General features: G+C 44.2%; 3 protein-coding genes across 5 annotated transcripts; all 3 read right to left on the bottom strand.

Annotated features, from left to right (window-relative positions):
• Positions 1–1,830: 1,830 nt before the first annotated feature.
• LOC128274301 (AP-3 complex subunit delta) lies at positions 1,831–7,710 on the bottom strand. Its single transcript, XM_053012451.1, is given in 13 exon segments — positions 1,831–2,403; positions 2,485–2,546; positions 2,628–2,757; positions 2,826–2,990; positions 3,132–3,282; positions 3,373–3,686; positions 3,750–4,586; positions 4,646–4,794; positions 5,477–5,550; positions 5,651–5,920; positions 6,011–6,376; positions 6,515–7,000; positions 7,607–7,710. Coding segments are annotated over 12 exon segments (3,084 nt in total). The 5' UTR covers positions 6,611–7,000; positions 7,607–7,710; the 3' UTR covers positions 1,831–1,933.
• A 923-nt stretch (positions 7,711–8,633) lies between these two features.
• LOC128272590 (cystathionine beta-synthase-like protein) lies at positions 8,634–12,176 on the bottom strand. Its single transcript, XM_053010429.1, has 6 exons — positions 11,787–12,176; positions 10,431–10,537; positions 9,437–10,337; positions 9,216–9,350; positions 8,956–9,149; positions 8,634–8,875 (listed from the first exon to the last, which is right to left on the bottom strand). Exons 1-6 carry the CDS (start codon positions 11,960–11,962, stop codon positions 8,778–8,780), a joined length of 1,611 nt encoding a protein of 536 aa, XP_052866389.1. The 5' UTR covers positions 11,963–12,176; the 3' UTR covers positions 8,634–8,777.
• Positions 12,177–17,248: 5,072 nt separating this feature from the next.
• Positions 17,249–20,626, bottom strand: LOC128270655 (microsomal glutathione S-transferase 1-like). Of its 3 annotated transcripts, none has more exons than XM_053008074.1 (3): positions 20,505–20,626; positions 17,673–17,758; positions 17,249–17,607 (listed from the first exon to the last, which is right to left on the bottom strand). In XM_053008074.1, exons 1-3 carry the CDS (start codon positions 20,583–20,585, stop codon positions 17,364–17,366), a joined length of 411 nt encoding a protein of 136 aa, XP_052864034.1. In that variant the 5' UTR covers positions 20,586–20,626; the 3' UTR covers positions 17,249–17,363. The 3 variants fall into 3 exon arrangements, with proteins under 3 accessions (XP_052864034.1, XP_052864028.1, XP_052864042.1); XM_053008068.1 differs by lacking the exon at positions 20,505–20,626 and adding an exon at positions 19,446–19,880; XM_053008082.1 differs by lacking the exon at positions 20,505–20,626 and adding an exon at positions 17,926–18,029.
• Between the last annotated feature and the right edge of the window lie 465 nt (positions 20,627–21,091).

Raw genomic sequence — 21,091 nt, 5'->3', positions numbered from 1 at the left:
GATTGAGGATGCGGTTTTGACCGAATTGGCAGTTCGCATTCACTCAGTTTATTGCAGCACCGGGAATCTGTAGTAATACACTAACAAATAACTGTCTATTGTTCTTTTACACGTCTGAATTACGAGGCAGGGTGCAACATCGTAGTTTTAATTTCGCTTTTATTTGACAATCATAGTCAGCTGTTCGAATGTTCCCGTGCAACAAATTTGTTTGACAGTTGCGGTATCGTTGTTTTTGTACGGCGCGATCGCTCCCGCTGTATATTTCACACTGTTCGCTGAGAGATTCCATACATATGGAAACATGCTCTTTTGCCGCTGTGTTTGTTCCGGATGACTTGTTATGCGCTCTCACTTGATCGCTCTCCGCGTTTGTAGCACATACTCAGTCGATTCGTTCGGCACCGCTTTCGCTGTTTCTCCGATGCAGCTTGCTGTATGCTGGGAAATCGAGCTACGTTTTAAACGAAACTCTAACTGGGGGGCCGCCCCCCGTACTTTTTCTGATGGTATGTTTTTCGATGGCGCATTCGACTTTGCCTCCGATGAGCATATATTCTTAATAATTGACTTAATTAATAAGTTAAAGATGGACCTCGCACAGGCAGCCACGTTGTCGAAAATGTCAATGAAATCACAGAAATAATCAAATTTGATCGGCATTCTAGTAGTCGTAGCATCGCCCAGGTGCTAAAGATTGACCATCAAACTGTTTTAAGCCGTTTGCCCAAAGCTGGATTCACAGAGAAGCTCGGTGCCGGGTGATATACCAATTGCATCAAAAAACGTGATGGATCGAATTTCCATCTGCGAAGTTTTGGTAAAACGGAATGAAATCAACCCATTTCATAAACGGATAGGTACTGGGGAAGAGAAATTGAATACACACGACAATACTGTGTGAAAACGATCGTGGTCTAAGCGAGGCGAAGGCCAGGAAGGTTCTACGCTTGGTTTAAGGTTGTAGAAAAACAGAGGCTGATCACGGATTACGCTCTAAAATACCAATCCTCCGAAATATCCTCCCAAATAAAACGTAAAGTAACGAATCAATGATCCAACAATTGAATGATGATTAAACAATTTGAATCATTTGTAATCGTGCGAAAACTAGAATGAAAATGACTAGAATGACCGACCGCAAAAAGCGAAATCTGTTGTCTATTAGGTCGACATAACAGCGAGTGACGCAATGACGACATGCCGTGGGACACCACATGATGGGACTTGAAAGGAATCATTCACTATGAGTTTCTTCCGTGTGGGCAAACACTAAATTTAGACCTCTACAACACATCGTCAACAACTACATCGTTTAAAGGTAGCGATAGACCAGAAAAGGGCAAAATTGGTCAACAAGTACTGTGTTCCATCAGGGTTGGTAAGTTTAAATGCATCCACCGTATAGTCCGGACCATCCACAAAGTGATTATCAATTTTTCCATGCATTGCAAACCTTCCTGAGTGATAAGACATTGGGATCACTAGAAGATTATGAAAATATATTGCTTGCATTTTTCGCCAATAACGATCAAGACAGAATAAGAGATGCATTATGAAGCTACCTTTAAAATGGCATCAAATTATACAACAAAATGGGGCTTTTTTAACCAAATCGGACCCTCGATAAATTCAAGATGCTTCGAAAGTTTTAAATCTCACGTAAAAATAATGGATTTCTTTTTCCCCAGCCCTTATATTCCTTACATTACAGAAACTATAGCGGTGTTGTGGTACAATTGTGGTAGTTACAGCATAAGAGATTATTTGCTTCAAATAAAAAAAGGATTACTTCAAGAAGTCATTAACATGAATATTTTTTCTCTGTCTTTTAGATTCTCTTTTATTTAGCACTTTAATATTCCATTCGAATACCTACTAGACTTACAGCAGTAAATGAATGCGAAAGATTGGACGACGATGAGAAATTAGGTTAAATTGCATCTTTGCTAGTGGTCGTCATTTCCTCGTAACCCGGTTATAACTCCGGTTCCACTCCAGGCTTTCGTCCATCCCTGGCGCTATGACACACATTGTTTTTCGATTTTTTCCCTTGTTTCTTTGCAATACGTTTTTCCCTTCGCCTGTTTGATTCATTCATCCCATCCCCCGCTGTCTCTACCTGATGCTCTTTGCTATCCTGCGTTATCATTAATAAATTACTAGACTCTGTTCCGCATCGCTCCACCTTCTCTGCATCATTGCTGGCGTGCGTGCTACTACCACCTTCTCCGGGATAGTGATAGTTTTCGGCAGGTGTAGGAATCACATCGATCATCAGCATTATCGCTCCATCATTCGCTTCTTCAACGTTATTATTCCGCTTTTTCTTTTTTTCTTTTTTCTCCTTGGACTTCACTACTTTGTCGTCGTTGTAATAGGGTCGATTGTCCTTCGCCGTACCTTCAACGTTAACGGGTAGAGAATTAATAAGACTCAAGCTACCTTTTGCGATAGTCACTGCCGACCCTCGACCACTTGTACCTGTTTGCCATTTGGATCGGTTTGCTGACGGACGTTTCAAGGGCATCTCTTCTTCAAGCGGTCTGACAAAGGACATACCATATTGAAATAAGAAATAAGTAGAACGTATAGTTGGGAAGCCCAAAACCATTTACGCAACTTACGCTTCCAAATCGATGTCAAGTGCTCGATGAGGGTCATTTGGATCGTCATAGTTCTTATCTTCGGAATCTGACAAAATTGCTCCCTCGGGAAGTTCGATCACTGTGTTGACGACATGCACTGGTTTCTTATCTAAAGCATCAAAGGCAAAATATCGTTATAGTTAAACAAATCTGTAGCGCATTATTCGTTTTTCTTACCATCACTTTCCGAATCCGATTCTTCTGAATACCGTTTACCTTTTTTCCCCTTTTTCTTTGCCTTTTTCCCCTTTTCACTTTTTCTGCCATCTTTCGGTCCTTTTGAAGAGCCCGCCACAGTACCAGATCTTCCCTCCTGCAGATATTGTTCTGAACGTTTTGTGGCTAAGGGTTCACAGGAGTCAAACATTAATAAAACAATAAAAATTAATATTAAAAGTAACTTTAGAAAAAATACTAATAAACAAATAAAATTTTGAAGTACAAAAAATAACCAAACATAAAAGTTGTTGTATCATAACTTACAATGTATCTGAAGCGGTATTTCTAGCGCTATTTCAGCTATAGGAATGTCCTCATAATTTTCCTTCGACCCAATCCCACCGCTGGTACCCTTTTTATTCGATTTCAGATAGTTGGGATTGTTTGTCTGCTCCAACAACCGTGCCTCTCGCATCTATAGACATGGATTAACCGAAAAAACTCAGTCAAAAATTAAAAAGTAAACAATTATCTTCAAATTCATGCGTCCGATTGGTGTATTTACCTTGTTGAGGTCTTCTTGTGTGTGCTCTTCTCGTTTGCCTGACGTAGAATGGCCACCGTTCCTCTCACGATCGTTACCGCGGCGTGCCGAGGGCGGCAAAAATAGGGGAAAATGTTTGTCCTCATCACTTGACGCTCCCTCCAAACTACTATCATCTGCCGATGTAGCCGCTGGGGGCATGTTGATCCATGCATCAAGATCAAGTCCGTCGGGAAGTTGCACTTTGCGTTGGGCTTTCGATGCAACTGGATTTAATTCGCAACAAAAGATTTCACGTAACTCGCCCAGCAACTGTGCGGCAGAAACCGGAATGGCTGTGCACCGTGCCGGTAATGAGTGTTTGTCGCCTAGTTCATCCGCGAACTGATTAACAGTACTGGCCGTTTGGCAGGAGTCGGTAGGGTCACCTTCGGTACTTTTATCTACTAGCTCATGAAGCAGCTGAACAAGAATGAATGCGGAACTGGCTCTTTCCTGAACCTCGATGTCGGGCGATATAAGGAAAGCGGGTAGTCCAACCAAAAGAGTTTCGCAGTGAGCACGCAGAGCGTTAGCATCGTTACGTTCCATTTCACGTTCGGCAAGGTACATGAACAGTTTAAGCGCATTCTGCACGTACACCGCTAATATATGGCCGGGAACGGGTTTTGGTTGCAACAATACCGCTAACGTTTGTTCCGGCCGTTCGAGGTTGTTACCGAATTCACCGACGATCCAAGCGGCTGCGTAAAGAACTTCGTGCATAGTGCTGTTTGCTGAAGACACTGGGTACGAGGTAAGAAGTGTGGCCATTTCGTTGACAGCGAACGTGCGTATAGCTTGAACACGAATAGCTACGTCCAACAGTTGGGCAGCAATCAGTTGACCATGCTTTGAGGCAGACTCAAGTAATACCAACTCGACCAGTACGGTCAAGTACCATTCGAAATTCGTTACGTACTGATATGATCCTTGCGAGCAGATTTCAATCACCTTGAAAAGAAGCTCGTCGCGGTAGGATGAACCCTCTGCGCGTTCCATGTGCCTGAGCAAGCGGCGTACGATTTCCATAAGGTTCTTTTTCGACACCATGCCGTAGAGCAGATCAAGCGCCCTCAATCGGATAGATTCGTCCTTGTCGTCGAGGCACGACAGTATCAGATCTTTGTGAGTCTGTACGCTTTTCGGGTGTGTTTTTAATATTTTCGACATTGCCAATAGTCCGAGATACTTCACTAAAGGGAAAGTGATGTAGTTAGTAACAATTCTGAAGCTGGAGATAATGATTTCTTACGATTTTGGTCAGAGTCCTCGATGAGGATACGTAACTTTTGAACGCACAACTGAATGGAAGCGTTGTGATTCGGCATGCCGCTGCTAATACTAATCAAGACTGCAATCACGGTATTGATACATTCGTACAAAAGGCTCATTGCCGATGTGCTATTGTGCGCATGTGTCCAAGAGAAAGAGAAAAAGTTAGATGTTTTGTTGTAAAAAAGATCTACATTAGCAGAATGCCAATTTACTCTACAAAACATATCTGAACGACATAAATTAAAACAATAGCTACGCTAAAGTTGACTGTGTGCGGGACAACAAGCAGCAACCTGACAACATTTAGGTCAACTTGCCTATGGATTAAATTTGTCAACGGTTCAATGAGCTTTTTGCCTAATCGAGGTTCTAGCGGAGTTAAAGCGCCAAACTGGAAGTAAAAATTAGAAATAAAACACAGAAAAAATTAAAATACATTTATCACTTAAATGTACATTTCATGGTGAAGTACTTTGGATAAAATCGTCTATCGATAATGAGCATTTTGGAAAGCAAGTTATTTTATAAATATAATTGTAAGTTCATACTGTCACATTTGACCGAATCTCACTGGAGATCATTCAGTAGAGAAAGTCAGGGACCAAAAAACGAGGAACCAAAATGAAGTGTAACTATCATTAGCTACGTTAGCCATGAAATCTGTGCATTAGCGGCACAAAATCATATTAGAAGACTTTATGAAAAGGATATCGTACACACAGGCAAAAAATATCTCTATCAATGATCGACGAACGGTAGCAACTAACGAACGATGGCCTAACCAGACAAGCATTGGAATCTTCCAAACCTGGAAATCAGCTCGATTAGTGGATGTGTCAGTTTCATACCCAATGCCGGTTCGATCGCGGTTAGACTGGCAAACTGATCCATGAATTAAACATATGTCCAAATTCGCGATGTTTCGCGGAAAAGAGAACGAACACGGATTAAAAACAAATAAAAAGCTATATTCCGAACATACCAATTTGATGATCTTAATCAACATCCAGTTATTTGTTGATGTCGTCATGAGTTTGAAGAAGATCGGTGCCAGCGAAAGATAGTTTTTGGGATTTTTACGAGCCAGTTCACAAATCACGTTTACTGCCGCCGACTGTACGCTTGGATCAGGATCCTCGAGCTTTTCCTTCAGCTTGGGGAAGGCCGGTCGAAGTGCTTCCGGATACCGCAGGAACACTTTATACATCATCAGCACCGCTTTCATACGCAGATACGGTCTCGTGGAACTCATCTGAAAAACAAAATTGGGAAAAAGTGATGTACCTTAAGACTTGTGCTGTGCGGCCTTATAGTACGTTTTGATTTTGTAGCGTGCACTAACCAGTGTCATAATGTCATTTGCTAAATCCCGCGAGAGGTCGGCAGAAATGAAGCAGCTTAGACCAGACAAAGCCACACCAGCATCGTACTGATTAGTAGAACTTAGATCCTTCCGAATCATATTGGTGGTTAGCATTAACAGCTCGCTTTCTGGATGGAAGCACTGGCTGGCTCCCAAATAGCCAATCCTCTTGCACGTAAACCGGTTTGAACTCATCACTTCGATGATGTTGAAGCCGGCCCAGGAAATGTCGTAGCCGCACATCTGTAGGTAAGTAAGCTTTGCTACCGCATTGCTCTTCACGTTGATGTTGTCTTGTCGCAGTTCTTGTTTGATCTCCTCGATGCACTGAGCAATATATTTGGCCTACGATCCAAACAGAGAAAAAAAATTCGATTGACGTGACACAACACTTTGTGCTTCATTGCACATTCTACTAGTGCAGCTCCATTCCACGATTCAAATGGCCTTAATCCCTCTTACGAGTCGCCACATGTAATTTACCTCGTTATCTTTGTTGTTCCGTATGCCGCGTACTAGATCGGTGAGATTTTTATCGAACATTCGTTCGAAGTTGCCTTTTACCTTCTTCAGTGCCATCGTGCCACCGCGTGGACACGTCGAGTGTTGGTCTACTGATCGTTGAGATTATTAGTTTCGTCAGACCTGCGTCTTCTGTGTTTGAAGGTTGTATTTGATTGAGAAATTTGCCGTCCGTTGTCAGCCCCCGAAGTGAAGCAGCTTTACGACTGATTGGCGTTAACTTGACAGGTATGAGGCTCACACAGAGTCCAATCCCTTACGGTGATTACGCCCACGCCGGTTGTTGTAAATCACCTTGCATATCTCAACTGCTACTGCACTGCGTCGTTCCGCTACTTCGCTTTTGGTCAAAGATGATGTTGTAGCCGTGGTTTTCACTTGGACGTTCCGGATATATACTTTACACCTGTATACTTCACCACACCATATGTCGCATTTGCGATTGTCCTGAAGAAAGTTACAGTGAAAAATCTGCTTAAAATCACGCATAGGTAATTCTAAAGTCGGTTTACATCATGTCAGAGCAATGCCTTGTATTGGGGATTCTTTCGGTAAAATACTATTAATAATGTAAACAAATGCTTCAGCCATCAACAATATAACTACATGGTGTGTTGTACACGCGCTGTCATTTTACGGCAGAGCGTGCCATTCTCTTTTTTATACGTAGCTAATAAAATGGCGATGACTGTGCAGCAATGTTGGTAGGCGGAAACATTTGTTTACATCGTTAACATTATTTTAACGAACAAAAGCTAATGGTTATACTTGCTCTAGGAAAGAGCAACCGACTTTGAATAATCCTATTCCAATGTACACTGGGCCTCTCGCACGCTCGCTCATTCTCAGTCGAACTCAGAACGTAAAAACGTCTGCAGTTTTGATTGGATGTATTATTATTTTGATGATGTTACCGCCTAAATATACAGAAAGTATTGCGCTCTGGTTGAATTATGGCGTTAAATGCAGTAACAATGTACACGTAGCGGCCGTGTTTTGCAGTTGCACCGTTTTGTTTTAACGTTGCTATTCGTGAACTGGCGAGCTGTTTACCGTCAGGCTGTTTTGCCTTGGATGAGATGCGTTCTAAACTGCACAATTGGCTAGCTAACACACCCGCACACTTTGCTAATGGTAATAACGTCGATATCAATGGCATTAAAATCCAGCTCGACTCACAACAATGTACACTCGGCAGCAGAGGGCGATGATCGCAAAAGTGATGATGAGGGCAAAAGTGATGATCTGTCAGGCCGATGTTCTTTAATTGGTTTTCTTTTCTTCGGCTTCTCGGCAGGGTGGCAGATAGAAAAGAGTTTTCAATACTACTGTTGTTTATCACACTTTACGGCTAAGCGGGTGGGAATGAAATAGAATACGAAAGCGAGAAGAAACGTCAAAATGAATCGAAGGGGCATAAAATGAATCATAAAGCGAGGCTACACGAAGCGTAAAAGCGAGCGTAAAATTATTTTTTCATGTCAATTCGATTGTGCTTATGTCAAAACGTTAACGAGTTCACGGAGATGTGAACAGATTCGACATTTCGGTGACCACGTTTTTATATTTTAAGCTTACCACACGAAGCATAAACGAATGGACATTAAAAATTTATTTTACGCTTCGTGTAGCCCTCGTTTAAGGACAGTCTACAAAGGAAATTCGCTATATCATCTCGCAGACGAGACGAGCGTATCGGTCCGTCTCAGAATTTTGAATAACAGCTGCGGTCTGGTCGTTGTTGTATGAGGCAACCGCTCACGCGTGTGTCTCTCATGGCTGAGGTCGACCAGACCACAGCTGTCATTCAAAATTCTCAATGACAACGACCAGACCGCTACTGTCAAATAAAATTCAAGTGGTTGGTTGGTTGGTTTAGTGTATTATAGAGACATTGAGCTGCAGTAGCCTAACTTTCTTCTTGCATAAGCCGAGCGGATAATTTTATCGCCTCTATTTGATATCCAGCGACTTTGCGATTGCCATGATCATGAGGCATGGCATGAAACAGAAACTCCTTTGATGTAACTTCGTAAACTAACTCATCATAAACGAGAATGTTGAAAGTGATATTGCGTAGTCTTTATTAAAATGCGCAGAATGATACCGCTTCACTCATCTGACGATAAGAAGGTACAGTTTCGTAACGTAAAACGGACGTACACCCGTTGAGTTGTTTCATGTAGTTGGAATAGAAAGTAACAACATTATCCCTTTTATCGTTTCATTTACCATTGGCAACACTGTTCAATTGGCCAACCACAAAATCAAATATGTCCTGTTGCGTAAGAATTCCCACCAGCAATTCTTGCTGCTTGGTTTCTGTGAAAACGAACAATGAGAAAAAAGAAAAGTCTTAAGCAAGTTACGATACTAGACTGCTCTGCCAATCTTCGGTTTACCAGATCGCTCCTTGCGGGTGACCACGACGAAAGCATCCTTTTCCAAAATGCGCGACGTTCTGCCAATGGTTTCTTGATGGTCAACTTTGACAAACTGCTTGAATATAGCGCGCCGAATTGAATCGGTCGGTTTTGCTAGGCAATTCAACAGCTTACTCATCAGATTGGGCAAATAGATGACGCCATTGATTGCACTGGAAAATGAAATGCAGTAGCATTGCTCAGTTTTGGCTAGGTTCTTTTAGGCGACACTCTCTTACCCCACGCGGTCTAGTACCGCAACTTGATTCATTTTATGTTGCTTCAACAGAGCAATAGCGTCTTCGATGCAGGTGTTGTCGTTCACTGTAATAGGGGTCGATATATTGATGGAGGATATCTTCTCATTCCACCACCTGAATTCGAGAAGGAAAGCATGAGAAAGATGTATTCCATAGTTTTCCTCCAAAGGCGTCGTTCCTAAGACACTGTTACTACCCACGTGTGATTGTGTACATTGATGGACTGCTTGAAAGCACGAGCCTCCATCCAGTTATCTGAGACGAACTTCGTGAGGTAGTTGCGGATGTTGTCCGGAAGAATCACGACACAGTTTTGTTCCTCCGTCAGGCCTTTGGCCGCCTCGAGCGCCACGAATAGATTACCACCGCTACTGCCGCCACACAACAGTCCTTCTTCTCGAATCAAACGACGTGCCAGTGGCAATGCGGCGCGATCATTGAACTTGTACCATCTGTCGACGACACCGCGGTCAAGCACCGTTGGAAGAAAGTCGTACCCAACACCCTCGACCTCGTAAAAGTTGACGTCCGTTCGGTTAAGCTCCTCTGGTTCGGCTAAAATCGATCCCTCCGGATCAGCAGCGATCACCTTACAGGAAGGACATGACTCCTTGATTTTGCGCCCGATACCAGTCATGGTACCACCGGTACCAGTACCGATGACGACCATGTCCACGTTGCCACCCAGTTGTTCTACGATTTCTGCCCCCGTACCGTCGTAGTGCGCCAGCGGGTTACCGGCGTTCCGGTATTGGTCGAGAATGATCGAGTCCGGTATCGAACGCTGGAGTCGCTGTGAAACCGCGATCAGCCCTTCCGGTGAGTCGAATGCGGCCTCCGTGGGAGTGCGGATTACTTCCGCTCCGAGCGCCTTTAGGGTGTCAACTTTTTCGTTCGACATTTTCTCCGGCATCACGATGATACAATGGTAGCCCTTCGCGGCGGCCGCCATTGCCAATCCGATACCAGTGTTGCCGGACGTCGGCTCAATAATTGTGCAGCCAGGCTTCAGTAGACCTTTGCGTTCCGCTTCCAGCACCATGCGCACGCCGATTCTGTCCTTGACAGAGCCGCCTGGATTGAGGAACTCACATTTTGCATCTAGGTTGGTTTGAAATCAGATATCATAGAAAGAGCGTATTGGGCGAGCTGGTTATATCCCTGTGAAAAAAAGCAATCTGCGCGAATACTCACAAACATTACACTTCAGCCCGAATGACTGTGGAATTTTATTCAGTTTTACCAACGGTGTCCCGCCAACGGCTTCCAAAATCGACGAAAGTACACTCGATTTTTGGACGCTGGAAAAAGAATTACAAAAACATTGGATACTCCACATTTTCCCGATGGCTATATTTGCTATTATTCTTTGATTTTGAATACAACTTTCTATGATACATGTATCAATCTTTGTTCAGCAAAAGGTACAGGGTTAGACAGAAGTACAACAATTTAATTTCAGTTTAAAAACATTACAGCGTGGTGTGGTAGGTTACTACAGATAACCAATCAGCAAACATCTCTGCAGTAGCCAACCATTCACCTCGGAGTAGCCCCGAGCAGCATTACTGAACAGCTGTTTCGGTGCGCCCTCTTCGGTGATGAACTTTAAAGTATCGTTTGTCAGATAAAGAGCTTGGAATTACATGATTGTTTTGTATTTTGATGGAAGAAGGAAAAGAACAAGTGTTTGCGATTAGCAATTGGGTAGCAAACCCTGCAACAAACAACATGCCCCCACTATGTAGTAGTAGCCAAGGCGAAAATAAACTGTTTACACTCAGAATGTAGGAACCGGGAGGGCCAATAACACGTGCCGTTCAGTTAGAAGCAGACTGAGAGCACGGTCGAGGAAGTTTGTGCGCGACAGGGACAGCCACCCTTTAACCCCAAATCGAGATTATTTTTCGTAGTTTTAGACCATCGTGCTTCAGACACTTTAAGCTGTATTGTGGCATTAAGCATATTAGTTTTGGGAAGCTTTTAATATTATTGTCCGGCAGGGACATAAAAATTCATGCCTCCCTTGTTTACCAATTGGACATTTGGCGATATTCGTCGCTATAAGTTGGCGATAACGCATTGAAGGGAGTTAAAAGTTAAGCACACAATGGCTCAGATGATTCTTAGGCCATTGGCATTACAGAGAAAGAATCTATTACGTACTGGCGCCACCGCCTTTTGCGTACATGAAGTACGGGTGATACCTAATCGGGATGGTCTGTTCGTTAAAAACACATAAAAATCGTCAACAACACAACAAAAACTATTCATTGATTTTTTATGTACTTCATTTTTTATGTAGAGTTGATACTACCAGCCTTCGCCATGCATTTATGTTGGTGTCCGTTGTTTATGTATTTTAAATTAACAGAACAGCCTCGACTTAGTATCGCCTGGGTTTACGTTTGCTAGTTTCGGCGATATCAGTACGCAACTGATTTTGTACAGAGATCAAGCACTTCTGAGCCATACAAAGAATAAACATTTGGAAGAACCTCCACACAGTACATTGACACAGCACACCTTCGTATGTGAAAGTCTACTTACAGAGGCTGATGGTGATGGGGGCTTGGCTCTTGCGTTCCCAGGGACCACGTGCAGCGCGATGGGGCATCCGGCCTAACAAAATGTGCCATTGGATCCTGATCAACCGATGGTTTCCCATTCGTCACATGATGCGCATGATCGCCCATGGGACATCCTCTGTGGCTACCGCTTGCCATTGCTGTGGTTGACTGAACTTTTGCTGTCCGATGACACTTTTGTAACACTTCTATTTTAATTTTATCTGGTTACGACCCTTAAACGATCAAACCTACAGCTGTCAATGGTATCGATATTCGGAGGTCAACACAACGGTCACACTTGAGGTGTAGAGCAACGGTCTAACTGATCAATTCGCAGGGATTTCGCTGTCCCAAACTCTGCGACCAGCAATCAACTGATGTTGTTGTTGGGATTATAGGCAATCAAATGAGTGCTGCTGCCGTATTCCATGCGCCTTAAAAACCTATCGGCCACTGGCCGCACAACCTTGGTGTTGGTGCCTCACCAGCGACATAACAAGCTGGGCGCTTATTTGTATAGGTCGGTTTGCGGTTAGCAAACAAGCGGAGATGTGTGGTTTGGTTGAACCCCCAGATCTGGATCCAGAGCTGCCACATGCGGGGCTCCGCTATCCAGCCTTGTTCAGCCTACCTCATGCGTTTTGGCCGCGTTTGGTGCTCTTGGTGCTTTCCGCTGTCCCGAATAGTAGCTGTAGTTTGAGGTTCGGCGGTACAACCGCGAGTACAGGAAATAAGCGTTTCAGACAAACCGCAATTTCGTTTAGTGATAACTAATGTGCCCGGTGACCTCTCGTGCGGTGATGTTTGGTACCAAGGGGCTGGTCCAATGGACGACACGATCGTTTAATGGGGGATCATTCTTTTCACGTTTTACACTCATTGAGCTCCTGTAATCGATTCCTGTTTAGTTTGAAGATTTTACTTTCCCTCTTGTTTTTTCGCAGACCGTGGGGTCCTGTGGGTTTGAAAACAAATTAGCGTGGTCTGCGTTTAAGCCAACCGCTCTAAACCGATACATCGTGGTTTGAATGTAGGAATTTAAAACAAATAAATGGAAGTTTTAAACTGAAACAAGCCTTAACTATCAACCATACATTGTTTGTGTGGTTAAGCTGCGGTTTTCTTATATTTTGCTCTGATTACAACCATGCGATGTACCTACAATGCCTTATAACCAACTACATTGTTTGTTGTAAGATAAAATGACATTTACATATATTCTTTAATTGGTAATTCCCTTTTCTTATTTTGGTAAATCTGTTTTTGTAACATGTTATGACTCCTATTTATTGAAAAGACGCAACGGTTGGAACGGCCATAAAAAGTTAAAAAAAATCGTAGGCTTCGTTGACGACATAGTGTTGATCGTGCGAGCATCCAGCGTGGTCGCTACCGAGGAGTCTCTCCGGACGGTACACCGGTGGGTGGAGGCAAACTCCTTCTGTCTGGCTCGTAAGAAGACTAACTAAGAAGACGAATTGGGCTAACGATCCACCCGCCCAGCCTCCTCCCCACCCCAGCCTCACCCCTCCGGCTTCCCTTTGCCCGTCATGGGACGTTTGGGAGAGTTAAACTTTCCCATTCTCTGTCCGGTGTCACGAAACTACGCTGTGCAAAATTTCACGTGGAATGGTTCAGTATTTTTGGAGAAAAAGCGGTACAAACATTCATTTTTATATACGTTCATACTGGAGGGCCAGACGAACCGTAAATCCGAGCGTAAAAATGTCAAATCGATCCCACTTATGTCAAATCGTATATGAATCCGCACACTCATAAACGATTTGACGTTAAAGATTAATGTGAAATCGTTTTTTTTCGCTTCGTGTGGCTCTCCAGATAGACTATAAAGCGATCGTTTGCACGGTCTTCAAACGAGAATGTACCTATGTTATACGTCATCAGAAAGGTAATAGATCCTTGATGTGAAAACAATCAAGTAATCACATTTCGACATTACGAACGACGACAACTGTTATTGATATTTACCAGTACGAGCATCAGTAGGTCAAATTTTATGAGCGCAGCCGCCTATCGACGCACGAAATTAAACGCGACCCCAAGAAAATCGGATGGCTGCTGCACAAGGTATCGAAGAAACCGATCAAACGCAACATTCTGACAAATGCGACATCGGCAGGAAGGAAGCGCTTTCATCATCTTTCTAGCTTGCTGCGAAATCAAGTCGCATGGTGCTGCGTCATCATTACGAACTCTCGTTGAAATGAACGTCACAAGCGCGCAGAGCAGCAAAACAGCTGATGAGTAACTCGTCGTTACACGTTGAAACGGGAGAGCGAAGCGGGTTTGAGGCTGAATCATCGTGCCTTTGAGCGTCGTTACCGGGAAACGAGAATGACGTGTTCGAACGTGTTTGTCATAAGCGAAACAAGAGCAACGCATCGCTTTAAGCTTCAACAATAGCTCCCGCCAGGAGTCGCCTGAGACGCACACAGGAAAAAGTGAGCAAACGAAAGAAATAGTTTTCGAATACATCTCGTGCGATTCACAAGAACACGATTGGTTAACAATAACTTCTCCATTTGCGAACGTTGAGAAATCCAAAAGACTAGTGACAAGCACAACTGCCAAGTTAAAAGTGGCTTCCCCATTAATCAGCCGATTAGTACTGGGACTTAAACATTTTTTTTTTAACATTCCGCTGCATTTTGACATACATGCAATGCAAAGCGCAAGCGGCAATGCACGGGGGTGATTGGCGGAGGGGGGATGGGAGGGGGGTGGCAGAGGTGCAAGACCTAACGCCACCCAGTGTTCAGAGAACGTCACTGCGGATTGATTGATCAAAGAAGTTCTCCAGAGTGTTTCGAACATAATGCAACGGAGGCCTTGTAGTTAACCACCCTCTTGTCCACGCAACCTTCGCAGAGAAGCACGGGTTCCATGACTAACAGCGAACCGCACTCCGTGAGGCATTCACGATGACGCAATTTCGCGCAATATTATCATGTGCCCCTTGTGCATGGGATGTTCCGAGTGAACCCCACCAAATTGCCCGAGAATACGTAAGGGGTTTGTCCAGCAGGAGCCATGCCGAGCACTATCCACCGGCTTCCGGCAGCGAAAGAACAAGCCCGTTTGAATTTCGAAAAGTTGCCCGTAACGTCCTCGTGCAATGCTACACACACTGCAGCCAACCACTCGATTCGATCCGTATGAAACCGCGTGCGGATACGAACGAAGCCCTCGCCGACGCTACTTACTCCAACTTTGCCGACAACTTAGACTAGAGCCAACATAGATCGTATCGACGCTAGATAATATCGATAGCACGCGATAGATAGATCATAGCGTCACGGATGCGCGCAACGGTAGATGCAGTTATTGAGCTTCTGGAAGGATCACAGTCTGCAAACTAGAATTGATAGCCGGCCAGGAATGATGAAACACCTGTGCTTTTTTTACCTTTAACCATTTACATACCAGGTACCAGGATATCGCGGTTGGTCGAGGCACTTTTTGTGAAAAAAAAGCGTTCGACGGGTTTTAAGTGATCGACGGAGATCAACGAATCTTACCAGTTTTGACCTGGAAGCCTTTGGGATAGCTATGGCTACGGTTGAATGACGCTGTGTTGTTGAGCGTTGGCACCGGTAACGATATCGCTGGTTTAACATTGCAACAATGGCTTTATCCCTCTGTCGACAAAATATCAAATGTGTTCTATTGTTTCGACAGACAAGATAAACCAATGCTAGCAATCTCAATTATGGCTTGTTCAGGCGGCAGAAGTGAACCAACTCCGGTGGTTTTTCCCCGGCTTCGTCGAACACTTTTCTGTTCACGTGCAGTGTTTGCTTCACAATTAGATCACACACAGTATTCCAACGGATAAATCCGCATAAATGTGATCGGAGTACTTGATATCGAGGAATTTGCTGCACGCACAATGCACCTCCCAACCACCTTCTGCACCCGATTCATAAACGCACGATCACTTTTGAAAAATTATTGCACCACGCAATGCAAGAAGGCACCAAGATGTGTCGAGAGGTAATTCTAAGACACCGGATCGCTTGTGCAACCGAATCCAGCCGGCAGCGGTATAATTGCAGCACAGCGGTGTGTCCATGCTTTTATCAACGGCCCTGTCTAATGACGGCTCGACGGATCCGTGAGAGAGTGTTCATTCGTCGTTACGGCGGGATTTTACGTCCATACCTTGCATGATTCATCGTAATATTGACCAACGCGACGGACGGGTGCGACGGTGGTACTCATGAGAGCCGCATGTATACACAAGGTACATGCGTTCAAAATCCGTTCCCCGGCGGTCTCGCTCGCTCCGTCCCCACCCTTTCCTTTACAGGTGAAAGCAGCAAGTGTAAGATGATATATTATTATGGTTTCAAAATCCGAGTACAAGTAAATGTTACATTTTTTTTAGACGCCTACCGACGGACTAGGATTACTGATCATTCACCGTGCAAAGAAATTGAAGCTCGCGCAGCCAAAAGAATTATTTTAATTATTTTACCGAGCAGTTCATGCTTTTCGCTGGGTTGTACGATCAGGCCTCCAACTACCAAACCATCAAATAGTATTACCTACTGACCCAGAGTAGCGAGGGCCGAGTTCATTGTGGAGCTAATACTCGAATATCACGAGCCCGCGCTTGCAGAAGAGAGTCACGAACGCGTCACGCGCGCAATTGCAAACATGAATCAACATGTTTCATCAAGTCACGGTTAACGGTGAGGGCCGTGTGTGTGTGTGGATTTCTATACAAATGTTTTTTTTTACTGTATGGTCCACACATACATTATCGACGACAGAATGAAAGCGAAATGAGTGCCGTGCGGCGAAAAATTCATTCAATGATATGCGTGCGATTTCCGGGCCGAACCGGCCGAAGTTGGCTGACCGTTTACCACGGTTTCCTTTTTCTTTCGGAGTCTTCGTAGTCAAAAAACTTCAGACAGTTGTTATAACAAATTTCACGCCGTTTGAGAAAACGCCGTCAGTTGAGAACAAAAAGATAAATCAATTCAACAGGTGCATGCACGTGCATGCTTGTCGAATACATCCTATGCTTGCATAATGTTGCAAATAAGACTCCCAATTCTGGCGCGTATAGTACTGGTATTTTAATGTACGTTGCATCACGCCCCCACTAGGGCCATAGTAGGTCATCACCAATAGAAACCGAGTCTTCCTAATCTGCGATTAACATCTCGCAGGGACTAAGTTTAAGTCGCCGTACGAAGTGTCCAGCAGACAACTCAACAGTCACGGACCTGGATACAATTTGACCCCGGGACTGTATTGTTAAAATACGTCGCTGTTCCGAAATCATATCCCGTCAGCTCTAGGTGCTCTATCAATAAGATTACCTTTTAAACACATTACAATGATGCCTACAAAGAAATTCATTTAAGATCATCGTTTTAAGTGTTTCAGTTTCCAAGTTCAAATTCCCGATGGCTAATTTCGTGCCCAAATGGCGCCTGATTTTATTATCAACGATATTACATCAATCATTCGTGGAGACATACCACCACCGTAGGACAGGTAGGAGCGCTGGTCGCAGCACCCACTACAAGAAGTGCAAAAGTGTTTGGAACGCCATGTACGCGGTTGGCCCCATGGCGCCCATGTACGCCAGAAACCGGGCCGGCTGAGGCACGACAAAGACCGCGTAGACGAGGGTGTGCACAATGCGCGACACGGCCACCAGCCGGAAGAGATTGATTGCCAGGAACGGTACCGGATCGGTGAGCAGGTACAGGAAACCGACGACGAAGAACGGCAGAATGTTCTCGAGGTCGTTCAGGTGGGCCCTGCAAGCAGATGGTTTGCAAAAAGACATATTACCGTGAATACGGAATGTTTGGCTCTGGCTTACCTTCGCACACGCTCTACATCGGGATCGTCCAATTTGGGCTTCAGCTTCCTGCTGATAGCATTGGTATCTTCTGGGTTAGCGAATGCCTGAAAGAACGGTAACGGATCCAATTCGATTAGAATCGTTAACAATAACATCAATATAGTAGGTCGTTTTGCAGGGATTCGATCCACACTATCGTATCGTATCGTATCGTATTAAAAAGTCTGCACGTCAGTGTTCTTTGCCACTGTGTACATTACGAACGAAATACCATCTTTCGGACGCGAGTTATCGAGGTAAATGGTGTCATGAGCAGCATCTTCACCAACAACACGGCACTCCAGAAGAGATACGCTCTGAGCGTGACTTCGTTAATCGTTTCGAACAGCGCTGTTGCCATCGTGAGTACGTTGCCGCGATCGACGATGCGCTGTACGCAAGATCAAACCTTAGACTGCCCACCAAAACCTATGGCATTCGGAGCATGTCGGAAGCAGGTTCGTGTGGAATTTCTCTCTTAAAGCCGTTGGAGCCAGGCAAGGTAACAACATAAAAAAATCGACAATAAATTCGACAAGCGCGAGCGCGAGAAAGATCCATGTGAAAGCTTGCCTTTCTATCTCCTTCTCGCTGAAGGGGTAGTGAAGAAGCACACCTGACGGAGCCGTGGTCGACAGTAAGGGAACATTTAAAACATATATTATTAATATTCTTGTTATTATTGTTGTTGTTGTTGTTTTTAAGCAGCGATCTTTCTCCGCACTATCATATTAATTTGAAATTAGTATTAGTAAGCTTGAAAAGATGGGAAAGATGGACAAATGGACCAAACATGGAAAGTGCTTCTCCAACCCCTGTCCACCCCTTTCTTCAACGCTTTCAAAAATCATCGTTTCTTAAAAAAAGCGATCATCTGCACTTCGTATTTTGAACTTTGAGTTAATCGATAAACGTTACATTGTATTCAAATACAAATACAAGCAAATAGTCCGGTAGGTCGACATGCCAGCGTTTCCAGATAATACATAATTATTATCCACCCCTTGTGAGTAGCGTGACTTGCTCAAATAGCACCCTTGCGTAAAAATTACATAATATTTACACTTCCTATCGAAAGACAGTTGCCTAGTACTAATACCTTGAGTATATGAAGTCCGGGCAATACCTAATCGTTCGTAAAATCACAAACAGCACCACGTATGCACAATTACGTATCCTCCGTGCTCACCAGATACGCGCGGTTCTTCATTTTTCAAATATAGAGTTGATACTGACAGCCATCGTCATGCAATTGTGTTAGTGATGCCGATCAAAGTTGCAGGCGAGATTTTTTTTTGCTGGCTGGATTATCCTTAACGCAGTTCCAAGAATTGCTGCCGTCATCACTAACCTAACTGCATGGTGTGTTGTACACGCGCTGTCATGTTGTCCACGACGGCCCGGACTTTATACAACAAAGGTGTGGCACGCTTTGTCACTCCTCGTTGCCAGATCGAGATGGCAGTTTAATTGTTTGTTTTTTTTTCTTAGACGAACGGACTGGGCCGTATTTATGAAATAGCAGGTATCACCTTAAGCTAGACGACACTGTGTGTCAGGCTGCCGTAACTGTGGGGTTAACGAGGCTACCTTTCAAGCAGCATGAATTATTCAAACCCTTCGAAGTCAGCCAAAAGTTGATCGATGCTGCATGCTATTTACGAGACGACTCTTCCCGGCAGTTCGGACCGCGTTTTACAAGACAAGGCACGCCCAGCCTGAATCCGATGTCGTTTGACATTAGTTACCTACCTTATTCTTAAACCTATTGAAGGCGGTCAACGGAGCCATGCAGAACAGCTTCACTAGCAAAACCGCCGACCAGAAGACGTACGCGCGGTACACTTCGGGATTGATGTTGTCGAAGGGACTACCGGCCATGGTGCGATGGAATGTTGCAAGCTTTTCACGTTTTTCGGGCTTTCGATAGAAACCTATGAATTTACGGCGCGATCAAGCTCGGGCGAAACACAACCGTACGCTGGTTGATGCGTGTGGTAACTGATGTGCGACTGGCGAACTATCGACTATAGAGGCTGCCAAACAGATATTTGCAACATCATCGTTTTCGTTGGCCCCTCGAAATCCCCAGCTGCAACGGCTACAAGTAACTAGCACTTTTGTCTAGAGCGTAGCTGTAAGGTTTTTGGTACCACAGAGCCTACTAAGCCGAAAAGCCCACGGGCACTTCGTAGTGTGTTTTATACTGAATACAACAAGTGGTGGTTGCAGCATGGCTGATAACAGACGAATCGAGCATAAAAACACTCGAAAAACACACGCACATCATCACATCAGATATTGTGGGGATAGATGTGCAGGCAAAGGTCATCTTTGATTGAACAAACAAGATTTTCTAAAGTCTTATAGCACGCTTGCTTGTCGCTGGTCATCATGTCGCTTGCTAGCTTGCTAGCCCAAAACTTTGCTAGAGATCAGTATAAATAGTAGGTTGGCTAAAAAATAATCGATTATTTTCTCGGTAGATGGCTTGACAGTCATCGATGTGTCGTGAAGTATCGATCATACAGTTGCAAGGGTATGCTCGTTTTAAAGCTAACATTTCACACTTAAATAATTGTTTTCACTGTTTGTTTGTTTGTTCCATTCGTTTGAAACGAAGCGATTATTATGAGATTAAATTGTACAACAAAGCGGTGCTAAATACTTGACACAAATCCCATCCATCGGAAACATCCTCAAAAAGGTTTTAAATTTCACACAAAAATAACAACCGCCGGCATACAACTGTTTATTGAAATTTCCTGGGGAAAGGAAGGAGGAACACGTAAAATCTGCTGATTTACTTACGGAAAGAAGTGCCTCTGTTACACACACACACACACACAGACTCGATTGGCATATGAGCAAGCCATGATGTTGTTGGAACATATCGCAACAAAATTGACCCGAAGGTCACCTTGAATTCTAAAGTATGAATAGACTCAGGGAAGCCAGGGAATGTACCCAGACCTATACGTAGTTAACTGGAGACGGATTTTCCCACAAACGGAGAGATTGTACCGTACCGGTGGGTGAAACCATTGCAACCATTGCGCCAGGTGGACCGTGACTATTGGGTGGCACCAGGGTGAGTGAGCTTGCGTGACCTTCAATAGAGTACGTAAGTGAAGCAAGGTCTTTTCTTCTTCTTCTTATCCGGCTACAACCGCTGAGCAGCCTAGGTCTGCAACAGGGACAATGTTAATCTTATGTTGCTTCTTGTATCAATGTGGTTTTAATGGGCGGGGTTGAGGGCCTCTCGGGAATCGAACCCATGGCTAGCTGCGTGACAACGACGAGCGTTACCGACTACTCTATCGACGCTATTTCTATATGTGGCATTAGCTGGAATTTCAATTACCAGCGACGGTTTCCGGCGTTAGTACAGAGTGTCC

Source organism: Anopheles cruzii, chromosome X (genome assembly GCF_943734635.1).
Source record: "Anopheles cruzii chromosome X, idAnoCruzAS_RS32_06, whole genome shotgun sequence".
NCBI classification, from domain to species: domain Eukaryota; kingdom Metazoa; phylum Arthropoda; class Insecta; order Diptera; family Culicidae; genus Anopheles; species Anopheles cruzii.
The sequence above is the reverse complement of the archived record's forward strand: the minus strand, read 5'-3'. Positions and strand labels throughout refer to the sequence as shown.